Here is a 19249-nt window from a genome sequence, read left to right as displayed (position 1 = left end):
TCTTTGGAATATAAATAAACATTATCTTGTCTTGACAATGTTTTAATCATCTCAATTGTAATACTAACTAAATCACATTGCTGAGAGGGAACTTGTTTATGCGCCATAATGTATTTTAAGATACGAGGTTGCGCATGACACAGTTTTAAATAAAAAAAAATTGGATGAATATTTTTATTTACAATTACCGATTAATTTTTCGTTTAAATCCCAAAATCGTTAAAAATCGAATTAGTAATATTTGAATCCATTTGCCTTCCATTCGTAAGGATTCTCCAATTTCAGAAAGGTCATTGCAGGGCTATCCACTTAGGGACGCGGAGCAGGACCTTTACATACCTACAGAACTACTTAAGGGCTCAATATTTTACAATGCAAAAAATGCACAATCACTTGCCAATTGAAATCAAATCGATATCATATTTTCTCACATTCCGCAACAATTTGAGGGCATATTTACTGGTAAGTGCATTCTACAAGCGACTTGACTTCTAATAATAATATTTAATTCTGGACATGCTGCATACTGCTTTAATTTTTGGACTTATATAATAATTATTACCTATTACTATTACCTATATTTCTTTTACTCATTGTACTCATATTTATTTAGTTTATGTTTGTTTTTTAGTTCTCACAAGCATTTGTCTACAAACTGTGACAATTTTTTCACAATAAAGCATTTTTCTCTATTCATCTGGTTGCGGCAAACTTAAATATATCGTAACTAACGATGGAAGTGTTTATACCAACAATTTGATTTGTACATTTTCCATTTCTATATGATAGGTCTCAATTCAGCATATTTTTGATATAAATGTATTAAATTCATGTTTGAACAGGTTTCTCCGATAACTTTTAAACCTCGACTTGTAGCGTTTTAAAATCTGGGGTTCGTGATGAGTTGTAACTTCCCCTTATTTTCAATGTCAATAATTTCCATTTTAACTCTTCAACTCTTCTCTTCGACAGCCTACATCTATTCCCAGTGTTAAAGACTATTCATCGAAGAAAAATAGTAAACCAAAATATAATCACGCATAGAGCAAGTGTACAGGGTTGAAATATAAATAATGATGCACACTTATTATTACAAAAATATACAATATGAACGTGAAGTATAGTTAATGTCAACTACTTTATCATTGTCTCCGTGTGAGACATGCTTAAGACAATCATACAACAAGGAAATCCAAGATGAAGTGAAAATTAATAACTATGAAAACATACAAGTAATAATATCCTCACCTTGAATTACTTCTTTTACTACTATCCTTTTTTCCCGCTTGTAGGTTTGGAAGGTCCTTTTGTCTTTTTTCTGTTTCCCTCCATATCCTCCAATACAAAACAATCATTACAGTTACGGGTACATAAAACGCAGCTATCGCCGTTCCAAAGGTAATGTAGTGATTGGTTTCGATGAACTGTATGTAACATTCATCTTTTGGTACAGTCCGTTGTCCTTCGATGTATGGCCAACTATAGATCCATGGAGGCCATAGCAGCAGACTGATTCCCCAAGCAGATCTGGATAATTTTAAATAGCACATTAAAACATCTTTGAATCAAAGAAGAACTAATTTTTAGAACACGATCAATAGAAACAGAGATTTTTTTCAGATAATTGATTGGAAATATTTGAAGCTGAGATAACAAGAAGGTAAAAAATTGTGGGGAAAGTGACACAAGTCACCGTTAAAAAACTAGATAAATAAAGAACATTAGTTGGGGTGATTTAAGTTGCATAGAAAATAACATCTAAGTGATACTAACATCATAAACAATATAACTAGCGAAATTAACGAAATGTTGAAGGATACATCATAATGGAAAAATTAGAAACAAACAGACAGATTTTAAATAGAAAATAAGCTGAGGAAGATGACAATAGATATACAATAGATATACGACGAGTTTCGGTTTTCGGATACCATGTTTTTAACTAAAAGATTCCCGACTGTAACATTATCATTTTAAATGGGACACCATGCAAAATCCAAACTTTTTGAGTTATTAATATTTTTGTAATTAATTTGACCGTTGCAGGCCCTTCTAAATTATTTTTTTACGAGGATACCATTAAATATATGAAAATGGTTTCTATTCGGCTGTTTTTAGCAAGGTGAGACGTATGTAAATTTATGTTGAGAAATTTTTCATTTTATACAGGATGTATATAAAAAGTGTTCAAAGTTTAACTTCATAAATATCAAATTTCTTTTTTTAAATAGAACCATCCAGTTTTTCCTATTTTAATGCATTCAGGGGCAAATTCATGTATACTTCCCTATACCTAAACCTTAACGTTATCCAGATATTGAATGTTTCCTGTATATTTTTAGAGATGCAGGTCTGGTCTAAATTTTATTTTGACCCGTTGATACAAGCAGTAAGAAATAAAAAAATATTTTTCTTCATCTTGTCAAGGTCTGTAAAAAAATTGAATCAAATTGTATTGACCACTCCTATTCCAACTTTTAGTCGTTCCCGAGATATTCGAGGTTTTAAATTATTATAGTATTTTTGAACAAATTTTAATTTTCCATGTATATTTTTAGTAAGCTTTGTAATAAATGTTATTTATTCAACTGATATGACATATGCATAATTTTTTACCCCTGAATGCATTAAAATAGAAAAAACCGGGTGGTTCTATTTAAAAAAATGAAGAAATTTGACATTTATAAAGGTAAACTTTGAACATTTTTTATACACGCCCTGTATAAAATGAAAAATTCACATATATTCAAATACATGTGAATTTGCTAAAAGTTTCTGAACAGAATCTATTTTCATATCTTTAAGGATATTCTCGTAAAAAAATAATTTATTAGGATTTGCAATGGTGAAATTTTTTACAAACAAATTAATGACTCAAAAAGTAAGCATTTTTTGAAAGAAGTTCTCAAAAAGTATACGAATATTTTGGGTATATTTCAAAAATGTATCAATATACAGGGTATTCTATTTAAAATAACAAAGCTACAGTCGACTTCCGGTAAAACTAGAAGTCAGCCATCTTTTAAAATATTTTAGTTAAAAATATCGTATCTGAAAACCCAAACGTAAAAATTTTCATGATTTTACTATAAGTATTTTGCCATATACAGATAGTTTTATCTCGACGTGGTTCACCCTGTATATAAAATATAAATTTACTAATAGGAAATGGAGAAGATCTTGTCTATTGACGTACCACAAGAACAAAAACATAAGAAATATGGCCTAATGGAAGATGCATTCTATAAGTATCCTAGAGAATTTTCTACAAAATGACAAATAGAATTTGATGCAGGACTTGGAAGTAAAACAAAAATAATATAATAAGAAAATGGGATGTATGAGATACCACGGAAAAACAACAATTAACAAATATGTATACGAAAAGAATCATAAATACACTTGCATTATAAAATGCTTCAAATCTGCTATGTTCATATCGCAAGTTAAATGAAAATATTACAAAAATACAACAAGAAGGAAGATAACAAGAAAGAAGAGAAAAATTACATTCAGAGGAAGAATAAATGTTTGTCAACTACTATGTAAACAAGTTCCACAAAGGACCTTAAGAATAATATACAATGCTAAAATAAATAAAAAAGGTCAAGATGAAATATCGAGAAGAATTCAAATATAGGACAAAACAGGAAAAGGAGGCGGAAGGGACTAAATAGCATCAGAATGTAATAGATAGTTGGTTGAAAGTGAATAGATATGGAGGATCATGTGAGAAACAGCATATACCAAGAGAATATAATTAACTAAGTATGTATACATACAGTGTGAGTTTTATGTATGGAAGATGAGTAAGATAATGGAATCCGAATATGTCTGGCAATATGTCTGGCTCAAGGAAGTTACAAACTACATGCAAAAATTTCAGATTAAATATTGTAGCCCTGGTAAGAACTAAAACTATAAGCTTTATCGAATACTTGTAAAGGAACTGAGTGGATTAGAAAAGCAACAAAGCGAGAAAAATTAACACAAGAATCAATTAAATTAGTGTACATAAGTCGTAAAAATTCAAAGAGATAGGGAGGAAAATCATGACATCGGGAATAAACAATGAAAAAACTCAGAAAGACATTGATCAACTGGGAGAACAACAGTGGAAAATCTTGACATGATTTCGGTAAACGAGAAATGGGAGCCCTAAATAAACACCCGAAAAAGTAAAGTGAAAAGAGACGACGAAGAAAGCAGAGGTTGTTAATTTTTTCGAAATTTTGTAACAATTGTGGTTTTGATTATAGATCGTTAATTTTTGGAGTGATTTTTGGTTGTTAGTAGTTATATCAATAAAGCATTCGAGATCACTTATATTTCAACTAAATCCGAAAATTATGGACATATAAAAATAACTGAGTAGTTGAATAATTTAAGCGTTTATTTTGATAGTGGCCTCAGTCCATTTATATTTAAATAATCAAATAAGGATATTTATTAATGAAATGTGATTGATGAAGATGATTTAAATCGATTAGTATTCAATACGTTTACCTTAGTGAAATTACCTCCAAAATAACACAGCTCATATATTTAATGACGTCGAATAATAAAGGTGCAGAAAATAGAGCCATGGGGAGAGTGAATAATCTTTTCTAATAGTGTTAAAAATTACATCTTTTTTAATCGCTAATTTTCATTTAAACAACGAATATAATACAAATTTTGATAGTAACAAGGAAAAAAGAAACAAAAACTCTGAAATAAAAAGCAAAACAAAAGCCAGACATGTTTAATATGGCCACATGGAATGTGAGAGGCACTTTTCATGAAGGAGGAATAAAGATACTGATGAAAGAAATAAAAAGATATAACGTAGATATTATATCTTTGTAGAAAACAACTTTGTGTATCTAAAAGTAGTAATAGAAAACAAGGGAGTAGAAGAATTAGAACTGAAAGCCAGAATAACTGGAGGAGCACAAAAACTCGGTAAGTATAAGATCACTGATGAAGTCAAAACACGTGTCAAGAAAAAAAAATAAGAATATATAAAACAGTAGTGAGACCCACCGCAACATATTCATGTGAGACATGGATATTAAAAAAGAAAGATGAAGCCATGTAAGAAAGATGGGAGAGAGAGAAGAAAATACGGAGGAGTACACACGGATGAGGGCTGGAGGAGAACAGCTAATAAAGAAAGAGAGAAAGTGGTGACCAAGAAAGCGATGAGATGACTGTGTAATAAAAATAATAATGTTCAGAATTGGATAGAAAAAGCTGTAAACAGAAAGGAATGGAGAAATATTTTGTGGAAAATGCAAAATAGAGGACTTTGATATATAATATATAAAACTATATAATATTGCCATTCTTGCCCTATTTTCACAATGTTTCGTGAAAGAAGTTGTTGATAAAGTGTGTGTTGTGTAATAGGTTCTCTGGAAAATTCTATCTATTGACAAAATTCCTTCGAATTTGGAATTGAAACATTTCTATGTACTATTGAAAAAGGTACTCACGCTATCATAACAGCAGCTCTTCTTGTCGTTCTCTTCGCTCGGTATGAAAATGGTCTTGTAACTGAAAAATACCTATCAAAACTGATGATAAGCAGATTCAGTACGCTAGCGTTGCTTGCCAAATAATCTAATGCCAACCAGGTGTCACATATTAGCGGTCCCAAAGGCCAATAACCCAGAAGTGTGTATATAGTAAAGAGCGGCATTGAAATCAGTCCTATGGCAAAATCCGCTACTGCCAATGAGAATAAGAAGTAATTGCTAATGGTTTGAAGCTGTTTATCGATTTTGAATGATATCATCACCATAATGTTTCCTATTACGGTTATGATGGCTAAGATAGCCGCTGAAAGTAAATGTATATAAATTGCCTACAAATAAAAAGTATCTCTTTCTTAATAGGCTAGAGCACTTACAAAAAAACAGGCTTTTGGTGATAAAATTAATAATAGAAAAAAACAACGCCAGCAACAAATTATTGAAATTTAATTTATAAAAGCTTATTTTGAAAATTCTTCAATTCTCTACAATATTGTCCATAGTAACAAAGACAAGTCTTGCATAAGTTCAGCGCAAAACGCTAATAACAAAATTTGTACCGATTTTTTAGTGTTTTTATTGTTTAAAAAAATAACGCATAGACAAAAAATGTGGAATTCTATGCATATAACTTTCATTTGACCCCTAGAACACGATGGCGTTGTTTTTTCCTACTATTAATTGTATCACGTAATTTCGTAAATGCCCTGACCTGTAAACATAATTAAAATATTCACCTCTAAAACTCTTCATGATTTATGTGATTACTATTTCCCTGTATTTTGTCATTTTTCATTTTTTAGCTGTTTTAAAAGCTGAGGGCTACATTCCTTAACTACTAAGCTATACAGTGGGCTGTAAGGAATATGCCCTTTGTTTTTATTTAAACTATTCTTAAATTTAACAATCTAAATCAGAGTTTCCTAACCTTTGTTTTGTTGAGGCTCCTCAGACTATTAATAATTTTCTCATGCCGCCCTTTACACTTTCAATAAATACAAAAAAACGCACATTATGTACTTAAAATCCTTTCATTTTAATTATTATAAACACTTTTTAAAATTTTAAATTAAAATAATAAGTGTTTTATGAAAAAATCATAATAATCATAATGAGATTGCATGCTCAGAACCAGTTGGTTAATTCAAGGTTCTGTTTCGAATTAACAGGCAATCTTTTGATCCAAAATTGCTCCAATGTCAAAAAATGGAAGTCATCGTCCATGAACGAAGCAGCTATAAATTCTTCCAGAACTTCTTCTGGTAACTGTAACACATCGACAACAAATAGATTTCTTGTCATGTTCCATATTGGTGACTCGAAATCGATGTCTCGATAGTATCGGCGAAATTCGTCTTCCAGCTCTTGCAAATGAGCTTTTACGTCAGCTTTCAAATTTGCGTGTGTTATTTTTAGTTGCTTCGAACAGCCGAGAAAAATGTTATAACATTTTCAGAAGATAATTTTTGATTCCAAAGTCGAAGCTTTGCTATGAACCTCTAAATATAATCATAATTGTTTATTTTAGTACTGTTTCTGCCCTGAAGTTTCAAGTTTAGCTCATTCAGTTACGAAGATATATTGAAAAATTGTTAGCCTACTATAGAACCAAACAAAATTTCAATGTCAAAATATTTTATTACTCGACATATTCTCCTCTTAATTAGATACATTTATTACAGCGAACCTGCAACGTCTATAGACTTTAAAAAAAAAATGTTTCTTCTTGCTCTGCAAACCAAACCTCCACGTTGGAAGAAAATTTACGACCTTTGAACTTTTTCTCAGTTGAAGAAAGAGATGATAGTCGGACAGAGCCAAATCTGATGAATAAGGGGGGTGTTCTAGTAATTCAAACTCTAAATAACGAATTTTTTGCATGGGAAAATGAGATTTGTGTGCAGGGGCATTGTCCTGCAAAAACAAAGCACCTTTGGATAGCTTTCCGCGTCTTTTCTCTTTAATTTTTTTCCGTAGAGTGATCAATAATGTCGAATAGTAATCTCCAGTTATTGTTACACTTATCCAATCCAATCAATCATGATTACTCCATTTGGACACGAAACTTCTTAGGTCTTGGAGAACCAGAGTATCGCCATTCCATCGATTGTTGATTTGTTTCTGGATCGTAGAAATGTACCCAAGTCTCATCCATAGTAACAATTCGGTTCAAGAAGTCTACATCGTTTTCAAACCGAGCACAGATCGAACGCGATGCTTCTACCCTTGCACCCCATTCAAGCATTTGGGGATCCATTTTGCAGCAATTTTTCTCATGTCCAAATTGACGTGAATTATATGATGAACGCGTTTGTATGAAATATTCAGTTCTTCACATATCTGTTTTAGCCCAAGTCGACGGTCTGATAAAATCATGTCATGAACTGCATCGATATTTTCGAGGACTGACACAGAAACTGGCATTCCCGATCGGTCATCATCTTCAATGGAAAATTTACCTCTTTTTAAGCTTGCAGTTCATTTTTTCACGGTCACATACGAACGACATTGATCACCAAGGGTATTAAGCATATCTTCGTAAATCTGCTTACCTCTTAACCCTTTTAAATACCAGTACTTGATGATGGCTCGATGGCTCCAATTTTTCGATTTTCACAATTTCGGTGGACGTCTTTTTTCTTTTAATTTATTGCGTAACTCTGGTCTACTTTTTTGACGTCAAGCTTTACACTGACACTTCTAATAAGCTATTGTTCGTTGCTATGGTAACACAATATTTTGTTTATCCATGAAACTGGTCTAGGCTAACTAGATATCAATACATCCTCGTAAATAAGCCAACTTCCATTGAAATATGTCATTTTTGAACATTGTGAGGAAAACGTGTTTTTCTTTGACCTCGAGAAAAATAATTACCTCTTCTTTCAATTCATAAAGGCGAGCAAACATGTTTCCTTTGGAAAGCCCGCGTACCTCTGTATGGAACAGAAAAGCTTTGTGATTTGAATCGAGATCTTCGCAGTGTAATGTAAATAACCAACTGTTCAAAGCGCTGTTCTTGATGTAGTTGACAATTTTTATAGCTGAGTCCAAAGTTTGTGACAAAGTTTTGGAAGCCAAAGCTTGCCTATCAATAAAACTACTGTGTGTAATAACCATTGCGGGATTCTTTTCCTTGAGCTTTTTAGCTAACCCCGATCGTACACCTATCATTGCAGGTGCGCCATCTGTGCAAAGTCCAATGAGCTTGTTCCAATCCAAATTATTTTTTTTCAACGAAATTTGATTTTGGATTAAATATATCTTTAGATGTAGTACCTGCTGTCAAAGATTGGGAGTATAAAATCTCTTCTTCAATGATATTTCCACCGATGTAACGAACATACAATTGTGCACAATTAATTGCGATAACTTTATTTTGTTAATTATTTATGACTTAATGTCTGCTGCAATGTCATCGATTCTACGATTGACTGTGTTATGCGAAAGAGAAATGGACTTTATTTTTTGCTCTGCAACTTCGCCTAAAGTTATCTGCGTGGCTTTTAGGACACATGGTTTTATTAATTCTTCACCGATAATATGTGGTTTCTTCTTTGCTATCATAAAAGCTACAAGGATGTATTAATATCTAGTTAATCTTTTGAGATTGCCGGATCCCGGACTATGTGGTTTGTTATCAGAAATATAATATTTTCAATATCAAGACAATTAAAGTGTACAATTAAGGAGAGCACTTGACCCTATCGCGACAAGTAATTATCATAAAGATTTCGAGTAGCAGAATTCATAAGTGTCCGAGAGAAAACGCTGGAAATTATGTAGTAATTTAAAAGATTGTTGCGCAGCGAGACAAAATGGAAAAAATTAAAAATCATTGCATAAACAAAATATTGCGTAACAATAAATTATTAGAAGTGTCAGTGCGAAGTTTGACGTCAAAAAAGTAAACCAGAGTTCGCAATAAATTAAAAGAAAAAAAATGTCCACCGAAATTATGAACTTCGAAAAATTGGAGTATCGAGCAATCATCAAGTATCTGTATTTAAAAGGGTTAAGAGGTAAGCAAATTTACGAAGATATGCTTAATACCCTTGGTGATCAATGTCCTTCGTATGCGACCGAGAAAAATTGGACTGCAAGCTTCAAAAGAGGTAAAATTTCCATTGAAGATGATGACTGATCGTGAAGGCCAGTTTCTGTATTAGTCCCCGAAAATATCGACGCAATTCAAGACATGATATTATTAGACCGTCGAATGGGGCTAAAACGGATATCTGAAGCACTGAACATTTCATACTAACGCGTTCATCACATAGTTCACGTCAATTTGGACATGAAAAAAATTGCTGCAAAATGGATCCCGAAATGTTTGAATGTTGACCAAAAGCTTGAAAAGGTAGAAGCATCGCGTTCGATCTGTGCTTGATTTGGAATGACGATACTCTGGTTCTCCAAGACCTATGAAGTTTCGTGTCCAAAAATCTGCTGGAAAAGTTCTTGCTTCAGTTTTTTGGGATTACCATGGAGTTAGCATGATTGATTGGATTGAATAAGAGTAGAACAATAACTGGAGATTACTATTCGACATTACTGACCACTCTACATGAAAAAATTGAACGGAAAAGACACGGAAAGCTTCCAAAGGTGTTTTGTTTTTGCAGGACAACGCCTCTGCACACAAATCTCATGTTGCCATGCAAAAAATTCGTGATTTAGGGTTTTTACTACTAGAACACCCCCCTTATTCACCAGATTTCTTTCCTCAACTGAAAAAAAGTAAAGAGGTCGTAAATTTTCTTCCAACGAGGAGGTAATAGATGCTGTGGAGGTCTGGTTTACAGAGCAAGAAGAAACATTTTTTTTTGAAAAGTCTAGAGACGGTGCAGGTTCGCAGTAATAAATTTATCCAATTAAGAGGAGAATATGTTGAGTAATAAAATATTTTGACATTGATGTTTTGTTTGAGTCTATAGTAGGTTAGGAATTTTTCAATATACCCTCGTAAAATATTTTTTCAGAATCATTCAATGTTCTGGATACATATTGAATTAATTAACTTTCAAATCATCTAATCCTATCAATCCTTCAAAAATTTTATGAAATTTCAAATTATGATTTGATCTAAATGCTATAAAGCTTGGAAAAGTAAAAGAATCCTCTTGAGATTGAGTTTGAAAATTGATAAATATTTTAAAAATAATATTTCATATTATTTTTAAAATATTGAAAAGCAATATCAGGATTCAACAATAATTTTGTTAAGCCTCTATCTACGAGGAGTTTTAATAGTAGATTTTTAATTATAATTAAAGGTAAATTCTGTTTTATCTGAAAAATTATCAATTTCTACTACCACTTTGAATTTAGATTTTAACTTTTACGAAAATTTTCATTATACCTAGTTAAGATTTTCATTGAACTCTTTATCATTTTGTTCACATGTAAAATTTTAATTATTATAATTTTTTGTGAAAATTTGGTTAGGTGTGTAGGTGTACTTGATATGCTCATAGGGATTGGTTTAGGAATATTTCCATTCGTTTGCATTTGTCTTGGTTAATGTGCCCAGACGTTGGGGCTTACCAAACAGCTGTATGTTCCTAAACTCATCAAAATGAACGATAAAGTAGCCCATCTTAATGTTAAATATCTCATGGAGTTAGCACCTATAGGCAGTGCGTCATAAGACACAAAATACTTTATACAAGTCGTGTAGAGTGGCAGGAATGATATTTATTTCCATTCTCATTTTCAAAGTTGTGTTTCGAACCATATGATTCTAATATTTTATCACAAAATCACTTATAGTTTTCAATTAAATTAAAATAAATTTAGCTTACCTATCGTGCCAAAAAGAACTACCTCTGTTATATTATACGTGGGATCATTAGAATCAATTGTTGTAACTGAAGACGAGTTGTCGTCTGTCACCAATAGCGACGAGTTCATCTTCACGTCACGAAAAACATCTGCCGGAGGAGCCCAGGCGCCACCGTCGCCGCAGCATTGTGTTTTTTGTTGATGTTATCACTGCTGTAAATAAAATATTAAGAAATTTTAGTATACAATCGTACGTCCAATTAATATGCATGGTAATTTCAAGATGACGTAAACATAATTATAATATTTTCCAATGTATATTCGTCCTAGTATTAAATGCTGAAAAAACAGAAAATTCATGATTAATGAAAATAATGAAAATGTGAAGTGAACTGACAAAATTATTCATCTACTCTACCTACTCTTCCTATTACATAATATAATAATTCCAATATAAGTTGACAAGAAATTGTGGTGTTATATAAATATGTCAATGTTTCCAATTCTACCATGTCTTCTTCAAAAATTACGCGAAGCTACAGAAAAATAAGACAATAAAAGCTGCCAAAGATATTTATTATAATAGGAGACTCGCTAATTCTCGTGATGTTTCTAAAGAAACATGGTCCATTGTTAATGATCAAAGAAATAAGGCTTCTTCATTGAGCATATTCTCTTATAGGGGATTACCCTATTACCCTAATGGCTCCTCCCGTCAATAATATATTTTCCAGGCGCGCCAAAACCTCTAAACCCGCCAATAGGTTCCCTATAATTACAAGGTTGAGATGACTAGCTCCCCAGATAGCTCAAGACCAGCAGTAATTGTCTTAGTGTCAACAGTGATCTTGATGGTAACATATTATTTTTATTTTCTATTTGATTCATTTTATATTTTTTTATTTCAGCTTTCATTTCCTCGGTGGAATTTCAAGGAGTAGGCAGATTGAGGCCTTGGAATCAACCAAAAAAATGGGTGATTCGTTGCGTGGAGTAGGTAGATTGAGATCACAGATCACTTCTTACCAATGAAAGAATAACCACCCTATCCCTACTTTTCTCTTGATAAAGGTTCCAAAGTGGGAGCCGAAATGTTGAGAATTTTCAAAATTCCAACTATCAAAGTGTGAAGTGTAGAAGTAAGATTAATTATAACTTACTGAGTTTTAATATATGTTACCTACGCCATTGCCCTTAAGTAGCCAGTTTAGATTGTCGACTCAACACTTTTTAATTCGTTGGTCTAGAATTGAAATTGTAAGCAGTATTTTGTTGTTAGTAATAAAGTCAGTTCTGAAAACACGTTTACAGTAAATAAAAATATAAGTGGCGCAGTCAGTAGGATAGTCAAACGAGCGTCAATGAACATTCGGTTAGTTTCTACGATTTATTGACTATTCGAGTTTATAAAGCTGGGCGAGTCGAATAAGCCAACTGCGTTGTGCTAAAACCTAGAAGAAGCAAGTGATATCGAAATAAAATTGAAATTAGTTTCATCAAAACTTTATCCTTCAAGTAATTCAAATAATAAAATGGCTATTACAAAAAAAGAATATTTGGATATTATTCCAAAATTCGATAATACTTTTAGCACTCAGAGTATTGCAACGCGATTTGAAAGAACCATTAGGTACATGAATGGGCACTAAAAACCCAGAAAATTTAAATATCGATCAAATATTTAACCTAATGATATTTAAGTCTATATTTTATTCCTTCCGTACAAGGAAATTGACAATTTGCTATACTGCAATAGTTTCAATCCTATAGAAAGAGAGTATTATAAACGAAGAAAATATATGGGAAATAATGAGAAATAGAAAACTTGAGATAAACACCTGATAAACATACTTACTTAGGAACATATATATAAAAAATAGAGAATGTGTTACGAGTTAGCGGGACAAGTAGTTTTGTAACTTACAGTAGAGTGAGACAAGGAGGCGTTTTGGGCCGGTTATTGTTTCTTCTAGGCATGGACGAAAAAGCTGAAGAAGTGAAAAAAGAAGTAAAGAAAACAAATATAGGATAGAACAGATTGAGACCAATTTACGTAAACGAGCTAATGTATGCGAACGACCTACTAATATTCGATAACACAGAAGAAGAGCTACAAAATAAGATATGGAAGGGGAGCAATGAAATGAAACAAAGCAGACTAGACTTCAGATGAACATACAAAAGACAGAAATAATGAAAATATCAAACAAACCAGAAGAAACAACTGTGGAAACACAAGATATGGAAAACAAGAACGTTAAAAATCGTAAAGCCAAATGGAAGAATTGACGAAGAGGTAGTCAATAGGGTAAAGAAAAGTATTTCTCAAAAAAACCAGAACCACAAAAAAGAGGATCTACGAACCAGTATTACAAGTAACGCTGATCTACGGCTGCGAATCCTGAGTGCTAACTAACAAATAGAAGCAAAAAATAACAATATGTGAAATAAAGATACTGACAAAAATTGAGAAGAGACACTATTAAATTAGGAACGACATGATTAGACTTGAATTAAACGTGCAGTGGGTGCAGTGTAAAAAATTGAGCAATAGTTGAGATGGTTTGAACACATTGTGAGAATGAAAGGGGACAGAACAGTTAAGGTGATATGAAAAGAGGCAGGCCCAGAAGAAAATAGAGAAAGAGAACTAAACTGGAAACGGGCTAAGCAGGAAGGATAAGTTAAAATTGAATGGAGAAGAAATATCACCTCCAGATGTAGTAGAAGAGGTTCCAAAGGAAACAAGAGCCAAGGAAGGGGTCGCTAAATTAGTATCAAAGAGAATTGTTGCATGTAAAATGAGATTAGGAGAAGAGCTAATCAATATCATAGTAATATATGCGCCGGAAAATAATAGAGAAGAACACATCAGAGAGATATTTTTCGAAGATCTACAGACAACAATAGATGATATGCCATCAAACAGGTGCATGATTGTTTTTGATGACTTCAATGCTCGAATTGGAAATGACATCATCCCAGGAATAAAACAACGATTCAACGAAGATTTCAGGAACGAAAATGGGGACCTTTTAATAGATTTATGCAATAAAAATGAATTACGCATAAATAATACATTTTCTCACATAAAGACCAATACAAATATACCTTTGAAAACACAAGAGGACATAGATCCATGATCGATTATATACGAACTAATAGAGAAATACACCCGTCCAAAATCTTAGATGTAAGAGCACTAACTTCGACAGAAGTAGGGAGTGACCGCAAATTAATCATGGGAAAAATAAGAATGGTAAAATCAATTTACAATCCGAACACACCATCACAATACATCACAAAAATAAGAGTTGAAAACCTACAAGATGATTCAATAAAGTACCTATATGAAAGCAGATGGAAGCACGGATGATGATGGAATAGAGAATAGCTGGCTAAAAGTAACAACTAATATTCTAAAAGCAGGAAAGGAATCTCTTGGCAAGAAAACGGTGGATAAAAATAAAGAACTCAAAAAGAAAACGCCATGGTTCTGTTGAGAAGTAAAAGAAAAATGTAAAGAAGAGAAAAAAACAAAACAAAACACCACAGAGACAAGAAATGAAATGAATAGTAGAAATAAAACATATGGGAATAAAAACTTGGATAGACTACCTAAAAAGATTGTACTCACAAAACCAATTCACAACAGGAGAATCGGAAACACCAAAAATCAGAAATGATGAAGAGACCAGAATAAGTACAAAGGAAGTGGAGGAAGCTCAGTAAAATCTAAAAAACCGAAAGGCTAGCAGCAGTAATGGAATAGCAAATGAACTTTAAAAAAATGGGGAAAGTAATGACTGAGCAGTTGGCACTGTTCATTAACAAAATATTAAAACACAAAAAAGTTTGTGAAGAATGGAAAACAAGTATACTAATTCCACTGTTTAAACACTACTCTAAAAATGACAACCAAAATAAATCACTAACTAATAAATCAAAGAATATCTTTTGAGGTCGAACAACAAGGTTTTAGAAGGGAGATCATGTACAGACCCAGTATTTGTAACTAGACAAATCAAATAGAAAGCTCTAGAATATAATTGACCGGGTTCATTTGCTTAATTGACTTAACAAAAGCCTTTGACAGAGTTAGATTAAAAGACGTTATACCATATACAAATACCGTTCGACATCATCAAAACAATCCAAGACATATATAAGGACAACAAAATACAGGCCAGAATAGACGGACAACTTACAGAGGAAATAAACATAAGCACGAGTATAATACAGGAAGATTAAGCCCCCTACTTTTTAATCTCATAATGGATAAAATAATAAAGGCAGTGGAAAGCAAGAAAGGTTATAAGATGGAAAATAGAGAAGTAAAAATTCTCTGCTATGCAGACGATGATATCCTCATAACAGAAAGTGAAGACGATCTACAAAGATTGATCCACAAGTTTAACATAGTAGCAAAGAAGATCAACATGGTAATTTCATCCTAAAAAACAAAAACACTGGTCACTGGTCACTGGAACCGATTAGATGTAAGATAGAAATTGACGGTATACAGAATGGAACAAATTATGGAAACTAACTACTTAGGCATCACACTACAGCTGAGATAATAATACTGAGGAGAATCACGGGGAACACACTCAGATTGAGTAGTACCTACATTAGAATAACATGTAATGTGGAAAAGATTAATCATATAAGTAGAATGACAGATGATAGGGTAGTAAAGTTTCGGTCGACCCCGGAAAAGATGGAGCGATAATATAACTTAAAAGCACAACAAAAGAAAGAAACGGGCAGAATTACCTATTACAAAGATAGAAGAAGAAGACTAGTGAACTTTATAGGATCAATTTTACTAATTTTTGTTAAAACAACTGTTTCTGTCTTTACAAGTGCCAAACTCCAGTTATTTTCTCCATTCAATATCAAATAACAAGCAGGCCTAGATTGACTTTATGCATTGAGGTATATTAATTTTTTTCTGTACCCACCATCGCAAAATCATCTGCAAAGCTATTCGAAGTAGATCGTCGTATAAAACATTCCACAGGGTGGGTCAAACAACCGAGCCTTGAGGTACACCGCTGCTTATATTTATTACCTCTTAGTTCCCTAGGTTAAATTGTTATTACTAGTTCCGGCTACAGTCAAATAACCCGATTTTTGTTTACCATACCAATTCTAAAGACTCGTTTCGTTCACTGTCAGGTTACTTGGAGTGATATCTGGGGTTTCTAAATATTTATTGTTGTACTGTATATGTCTCACTGTATCCTCGTGTTGAAGAGTGAAACGTTATTTGAATTTTTCGGGTTCATTCCATGTTTACCGAGATCCACAAATTATGATGCTTCAAATCCTATCCTGATTCATGTTTCAATCCAGAGTTCAAGGTCGATCTGAGTAGCTGTCTAGATTTTGAGTGTCTGCCAGTCCTTGGCTGTTAATCGTCTACGTCTGAACTAATCATCATCGAGGAATGATTTAAGGTCAGATTATCTGGGAAAAACTTAGATAAATAGGTTTTATGTGATCTATCACCATTTGTATCTTTTTTTAACTGTATATTATCGCATATCCACTAATAGGTCTTAGTACCTATAAGTAACATTCTATTTGACAAAAGTGATCAGATTTATTCACTTTTTTTGGTAATCATTCTGGATACCATTCCAGAAAATCACATATTTTTTTGTAATTCATTCATCACTGTATATAATTGTACACAATCACTATTATTGCTGACGTATTAACAATAAAGTATCATTGGGGATTTTTGACTATTTTTGCATAATGCTCTGTCTCAAATTATTCAGGTTTCTGGATTCCATGCTATCAAAAATTTAGTAGCGATCAAAACATTGAATGTAACTACCTAAGTTTTCAGTTATTACTCGAATCACGATCCAGTGCCGCCCTATGGGTCCCTAAGACAGCCCTGTTCTGCTACAATAAAATTTTAAATTCGGCAAATAACAAACTGTTATTTGTAGTAAAAAACAAACAACAGTTTGATTTCCACAATCGCAAGACAACTACATTGGATGTATCAACTTTTAAAACATATTCGAAATTTTAATACAATGTTGCCAGTAGTTGCGGCAAAATGTACAAAATTCTTCAACGCCCTTTATCTTGAATACGGATGGCGTTACAAAGATTTTTCACTGAGCTACCTAGGAACTAGGTGGTGCAGTCCCCGGTGCCCTCAAGCCCAGAGGGGCCTCGAATCCTTACCAGAAATCCCGATCGAACTGAACTTTTAGAAATTTCTCCAATTTTCAAAATAAATATGACAGGTTCCAACCCCACTTCAATCATGACAACTCAGTCGAGAGAAATTCAAAAGTTATGCCTAGGGAATTCCCCTAAATTCTTTGTGTAGGATGGCAGTATTGTCAATTTGACGGAGTTATATGTGCGTTTTATTATTTATCATCGATGTGCGTGTTATTGTGAATTCGAGTTAAAATTTTTTTTCGAGAACGGTTAAAAAATTAGTGCTGTATCAGGAGTAAATAAGCTAAGTCAATAAACTTTTTTGTACTGGTCAATATAGGGGTTCAATTTTATTTGATTTTGCAGCAAGTTTTGGATTTACTCAAAGGTAATAATAATTATTTCTGAGTTTCTTCATCGTTTTATTTTTTTAATAATTAATATCAGGACTTTATTTTTTATGTTTTTAGGATCTACATGTTATCTAAGTGCAACAATTCAAAATTAAATGACTGGGGATCAAACTCGAGACCCATCTACTAGAACAAATTAGAGCGTCACCGTTTTTTGCCATCATAATGGATATAGAACGGGACATATCGAAAGTAGAAACAGCATCAAACGTTGGGATCTACTGTCAAAATTCACTGGCGAATCGGACACCACTCTAAAAACACTAAATCCGACTAGATGGTCCAGTATGGACGATACGATATCTGCAATAAAACTTCGTTATTTTGATATTATCGAAGCATTATCAGCAATAGTTCTAAAGAGTTGTAATAAAGATAAGCGTAGTGAAGCAGAGAGTATTAACACAAAAACGCTAAATTTCGAATTCGTGTTGCTTTGCGAATTCATGGTACAGTGTATTGAACGACATCAATTTTGCAACCAAAACTTTATAAAAATGCGATATCAATTTGGGCGAGGCGAGTAAAGTTTTAGCAGAGACTAAAGCAAAGTTACAAATTTATAGAAATGACTTCGAACTATTCAATTTTTATGAATGAATGAATGATGAAGCAACCTTATTACAAAAGTGTGACAAATTCCACAGAAAATATTTAGATATAAATAATAGGCCCTAGTTTTTCATTTCAATTTATTTATATTTACCACCTAGTTTTATCTCAACTAACTTAAGCATTCACCAATTACGTAAGAAAATAATGAGCAAATATGGAGTGCTAGAATGAAATAGTAATTCTTTACAATTCCTGTTACTTCTGCAGCAGCTGAAAGGTCATTTAGCAAATTAAAAGTAATAAAAAAATATTTAAGAAATAATATGGGCCAAACTCGACTCCGTCATTTATCGCTAATAGCAATTAAAAACCGCATCAAGCCTGGATTTAAACGAAGTCATTGATACTTTTGCGAAAACTAAAGCTAGGAAAAAATTGTAAATATAATTGTTATTTAGTCAGTTGGTAAGTCCAACCTTTATATAATAATCCCTTGAATCTTCTCTATTTCGTTTATTAGCAAAACGTACACCAAGTATTAATAGTAATTTATATAGTTACTGTTTAACATTTTTATTATCTACCCTGCAGTGCACAAAAAAGAGCTTACGAGGATATATTAAAAAATTCTAAACCTATTATAGAACCAAACAAAATTTCAATGTCAAAATATTTTATTCCTCAAATTATGCTCCTCTTAATTGGATACATTTATTACAGCGAACCTGCAACGTCTCTAGACCTTTCAAACCTTCTTGCTCTATAAACCAGACCTCCACAGCTTTTATT

At 32.6% G+C, this 19249-nt stretch overlaps 1 protein-coding gene across 2 annotated transcripts in view; it reads right to left on the bottom strand.

Annotated features, from left to right (window-relative positions):
- LOC130892802 (muscarinic acetylcholine receptor DM1) overlaps positions 1-19249 on the bottom strand; it is a 56451-nt gene that overhangs the window by 17303 nt on the left and 19899 nt on the right. For both annotated transcript variants that reach the window (XM_057798431.1, XM_057798432.1), the window contains exons 3-5: positions 11321-11513; positions 5478-5823; positions 1249-1527 (exon numbers count right to left, since the gene is read on the bottom strand). In XM_057798431.1, coding sequence (XP_057654414.1) covers positions 1249-1527; positions 5478-5823; positions 11321-11429 — 734 coding nt within the window. In that variant the 5' untranslated portion in view covers positions 11430-11513. The remainder of the gene's footprint in view (positions 1-1248; positions 1528-5477; positions 5824-11320; positions 11514-19249) is intronic.

This window comes from Diorhabda carinulata, chromosome 4 (genome assembly GCF_026250575.1).
Source record: "Diorhabda carinulata isolate Delta chromosome 4, icDioCari1.1, whole genome shotgun sequence".
Lineage (NCBI taxonomy): Eukaryota > Metazoa > Arthropoda > Insecta > Coleoptera > Chrysomelidae > Diorhabda > Diorhabda carinulata.
This window is presented reverse-complemented; position numbering and strand designations above follow the sequence as displayed.